Below are 4948 nucleotides of genomic sequence, written 5' to 3' on the forward strand. Positions count from 1 at the left end.
ACTGATGAAACTTTAGGGACAATTACTTATATCTGGGTGGAAATCGAATATAATACTTTTCTAAATTTTGACTGATAAGCATAGTTTTGATTAGATATATTTATCCGTCAAATTGCCGAAACCATGATAAGCTACTTAAGGGATAAGTAACTTATGTAAAGTAACCTAGGTTGCAAACGTCCCCTCAAGTATATGTCCCTTCTTAAATAGCTGTACAAAAAAATTCCAAGTACAATCTATATTTTAATCAGTGCACTATTTAATATCAAATTGATAAAGTTACATTGAAACAAAGCTCTATTTGATCGCTTGCAACGTATTGTAGCTGGGCCACAGTTGAAATATGATAAGAAAAGATGAATTAAAATGACATAATAAGATCAATCAAACTCTATAATGACTCATATGAAGAACCTCCTTTCTCTGTACAACACATTGCATTTTCCTTTAGAGCACCTACCCTGTCTCTCATCTCCTCTCTTTCAGTCCCCACCATCAATCTCCTTATGGCCCACTCTATCTCACCTCTCTCGAACCCATTCTCAAGCTGAATTCCCACCCTCCAAACATGACTCACGTACCTAGCATTCACCTTTTGGTCCCATAAATAAGGAGAACATAACATGGGTACCCCTTCACATATGCTCTCCAACATAGAATTCCAACCATTGTGTGTCCAAAATCCTCCCACTGATGGGTGGGCCAGCACTTCTTGTTGTGGGGACCACTTAACTATCTGGCCCCTCTCCCGCGTCTTCTCTTCAAACCCTTTTGGCAGTTTGACCCAATCATGGCCACGGATGGAGCCAGGCCGGACCACCCACAAGAAGGGCTGGTCACTATTGGCTAGCCCCCAAGCTATCTCCACCACGTCTGTTTTATCAATGGAAGCTAAGCTCCCAAAGCTGATGTAAATGACAGACTGTGGCGCCTTCTTGTCTAGCCAAGCCATGCAGCTGTAGTCTTGGGTAAGTAAGCTGTTTGATGTTCCCTGTGAGAATTTGTAGAGTGGGCCCATGGCAATGAGTGGAATGGGATAACGATCTTCTCTAACTTTTTTCAATGCAGTTGATTCAAGACCATCGAATGTATTCATGATGTAACCCAAAGCAGACATCATTGCATTGAGAGCATTGGCCCCCAAGCGCTCAAACGTATCAGGATCCGTCGTGCTGAAGTCTGGAATGTCCTTGATCCTTAGCGGTGGAATCTCAGGAATAAGTGTATCGGGCTGACCATCTAGTAAACATGGATTCATTAATATATTTAAGATAATCTATACATTGCTTTTGTTTAGAGAATTAAATGTATGTGTGTGTTTTATAGGTAAGTTCCATAGTCCGGCCCACCAAATGAATGTTCATGATCACTGAAGGGTGGCCCCAACTAGAGTGCCCCAAGCCATGTTATTTGTTTCATTTTCTCTATAAATGATCATTAATGCTATGTTTGGTTGTATTTTAATTTTCTTATAGGTTTTAGACCTATGTACAGTGGGGGTGTAAATGGGCCTAACTGATCTGGTCCGGGGCTTGTCCAAGACCAACCTGGACCAAGGGCTAGATACTTGACACGTGCTCATCTGAGTCGACGCGTACTCAGTTCCATCAGTAGAACTGCTCAACGAAAAATTTCAAGTTATTGATTACATCAGCCTTATGTCTCTTATACAACTCAGTGCAATTGTAAAGTGTCCAAATCGTAGGGTCTAATGTAGATGGAGCATAGCTGAAGAATCGAACAAATGGAATGATCCTGACCATCCATAGGGTGGATGCCACGTATAGAGGCATGCTCCATCCACATGGGCCTGCAATTCGGATACTCTGGATTGCTATACAGGTGCACCAAGTGTACGGTGGGTGATAGACTAAAACTCTAAAAAATGGTGGTGAACTATCGCTATAACTTAGCCCGTTTGATGATTTCTAGGATTCCTTTTAAAATATCCCCAGCCACACACTTTCACCATGAAAGACAAACAGTCACTGGAGGGCTGTCTGGATGATGCAGACTCACGGTGACATATGCTGTCTTTTGCATGTGGTATCATAGCACACATGGCAAATATGAGGTGTTTGAAGATTGACGATGGCATACGTGGCATTATGAGTTCCCATATGTAGAAGTTATATTATATTAATGCATACATGTATCATACAAGACAGCATATGCAAGTCTTATCCTTGGAATAAGATTATCTTTGAGTAACGACCATATGGCCTGTTTGGACTATCCTCAATTTTCTCTTTTTGTAAGAAAAGGTGCTTCACAAACAGCATAGAACGCAGTATATAGCATCCAAACAGCCCCCCAAAAGGATTTAATGATGTTTTTAACTGTACCATTTAAATCAAGATTTGTAAGGGATGTATAATAAGATTTAGGAAGTTATAAGCAGCACATTAAGATTAATTAATTCATTTTCAAGAACTTCTTGATTGGAACCAATCAAGATTTGGGAGATGTCCAAACGGGCCCTAACATGTACACATACCTGTGATGGAAAGAAGTCCATTTTGTTGTAGAAAGTCCAAAGACGACATGGTGGCATAACATGTGGCACTACTGGTGCCTAACAAAATTCTTGGGAGCTTCAATTGATCGGCAACGGCTTTAGTGAAGTGAAAAAGCTCATCGGTGATGATGCACCTAACCGGGCCATGCCGGCTGTCCGAGAGCAATCGGGACAATCGATCATGGAACGGTGCTTGGCATGTGTCGTTGAGGATGGACACAAGGGTTAAGGGGTCCTCAGTCCAAAGCTGACGGTCTGATAAGCCGTCGGGAATTAGCTCGAAGTTGAAGTTAGGGAAGTTGGATGGATTAGGAGAGTTGGAGTGAGTGTGAATTACCGTGATTGAGAATCCTTTGGAGTGTAAGATAGTGGCCAGTTGAAGCATGGGATTGATGTGTCCTTGAAATGGGAGTGGCAAAATAACCAAATGACGGATTTTCCTTTCTTGGATTTGCAGGTCCGTCGATTCTTCCATTGATTTTGAGATGTGATCGGCTGCGGTGGAAATGGCTGACTGACTCCTGGGATAAGAAATGAATTCTCTCCCATACATATATGTATTGGGAGTTATATGATACGCTCGCAGAGTATGACGTTTCGTACACGTGCGATCTAAAGTCATGCACGTGGCTTATGTTGATGTAGTTTTCTGACATACCATCCGCAATCACTTAAAAAAAAAAAAAAAAAGGCAAAGATAAGGAACACGTTAGTTTTTGATATGAATATATACCATAACTATAGTTACTACGGTTTTAATTCTAATTCTTAGCTAAAAATTTGACACAGTTAATAATTAATGTGGCTATATGGGGCCATATATATATATATATATATATATAAAATCTAAGCCGTCTATCTATTTGGAAATATTACTTTAGATCATTAAATCAAAAATCAGCTAAATTAAAGGCTCAAATGGACCACACGGTAGGAAGCATGGAGATTAAATCACATTTGCTTCCTATAGTGTGGTCCACTTGGGCCTTCAATCTATCTTAAATTTAGGATCATGAAATAAAATAATTTAATAAAATTAATGATCGGAATGGATAAACCAAATACATCATGGTGGGCCCCACGGAGCCCCTGCCAGGACCGTCCATGGTCCATCTCAAGAAACGACGCCCAATTTTGGGCGCGCGCTCAAAACAGACCCGCGCCCAAAACTGTGTTATTTCTCTCTCTCTCTCTCTCTCTCTCTCTCTCTCTCTCTCTCTCTCTCTCTCTCTCTCTCTCTCTCTCTCTCTCTCTCTCTCTCTCTCTCTCTCTCCGTTTCCCAATCCTCTCCCTCCCTCCCAATCTCTGCTCCATCTCTCTCATTCTCCTCCCTCTCTCTCCAATGCATCTCTGCCGTCTCTTCTATCTCTCTCCATTGCAGCGGTCGTGAAACTCTCCTATCTGAAGAAACACACGTCCTGAAGCTCCTCTCCACAGGTTTGATATCTTCTTTTCTTTTTCTGTCTTTCAGATTTGATACATGCTAACTGTTTGATGAAATGGCCTGTTATCTGTTTGTTGAAATGGTTGGATGAAATGGCATGCTATCTGTTTGATGAAATGGCTAGATTTCATGCATGCTATCTGTTTGATGAAATGGCATGCTATCTGTTTGATGAAATATCATGATAAAAAATTTGTTTCATTCCCTATTTTGGGTTCTTCAGCCTGGTTCAGTTCAGGGACTTCTGTCCATTTCCATCTGGATTTCTCAATTTAAATCATTCTTTCAAAATATCAAAATGTAACATATCATGTGAGATATGGGTCTCTCTCTCTCTCTCTCTCTCTCTCTCTCTCTCTCTCTCTCTCTCTCTCTCTTTTCTGGTGGATGGTTCATATTACATTTTCAGGATTGTATGGATAAAGTATCAGATTGATTATCGTCCTGTTGCCACTGAAAAATGAGTTTATCTCATTTTAGTTAACAGTTAGAGATTTTGTTAAGGATAAAAAATAATCTCTAAAACCCATAATTTACGTAGGATCTCTACTACATAATTATAGTTAATATCATTTTTTTCAATGCAATCAGCAAGGCCTAAGAGTATGTGGACATACATGTAGTATTTTAATCTTCATTTGGTAACCATCAAATTGTATTATGGATTGTTTATTAGAACTGTTCTAATATACACATTATTGAGTTAAATTCCAATTGCAATTAGTCCCTCTAAAAACAAGCTTGTTTTCTTGGCCGAAAGAAAGAAAGAACAGGGAATGAAAGATTAGTGATGTCCTTTGAACTAAGGATTCTTGATCTTGTTGAGGTTGTTCATGCATTTTGTTCATTGCAAATTCCACCCTGGAAGAACGATGTCTTTATTTTCAGTTGCATCCTCCAAATATTTTATTAACCTATCATAGTGGTGGGCGACTTTCTTTAGGTTGATTCCAGTGTGATCTTTTGGTTAGATTCTTTTTTAAGTT

General features: G+C 39.8%; 1 protein-coding gene across 1 annotated transcript; it reads right to left on the bottom strand.

The window, feature by feature from the left end:
* Nucleotides 1–230: 230 nt before the first annotated feature.
* LOC131252689 (UDP-glycosyltransferase 76B1-like) lies at nucleotides 231–3037 on the bottom strand. Its single transcript, XM_058253366.1, has 2 exons — nucleotides 2498–3037; nucleotides 231–1239 (listed from the first exon to the last, which is right to left on the bottom strand). The coding sequence occupies exons 1-2, from the start codon at nucleotides 2991–2993 to the stop codon at nucleotides 392–394; spliced, it is 1344 nt and encodes a 447-aa protein (XP_058109349.1). The 5' UTR covers nucleotides 2994–3037; the 3' UTR covers nucleotides 231–391.
* Between the last annotated feature and the right edge of the window lie 1911 nt (nucleotides 3038–4948).

Source organism: Magnolia sinica, chromosome 8, assembly GCF_029962835.1.
Source record: "Magnolia sinica isolate HGM2019 chromosome 8, MsV1, whole genome shotgun sequence".
Lineage (NCBI taxonomy): Eukaryota > Viridiplantae > Streptophyta > Magnoliopsida > Magnoliales > Magnoliaceae > Magnolia > Magnolia sinica.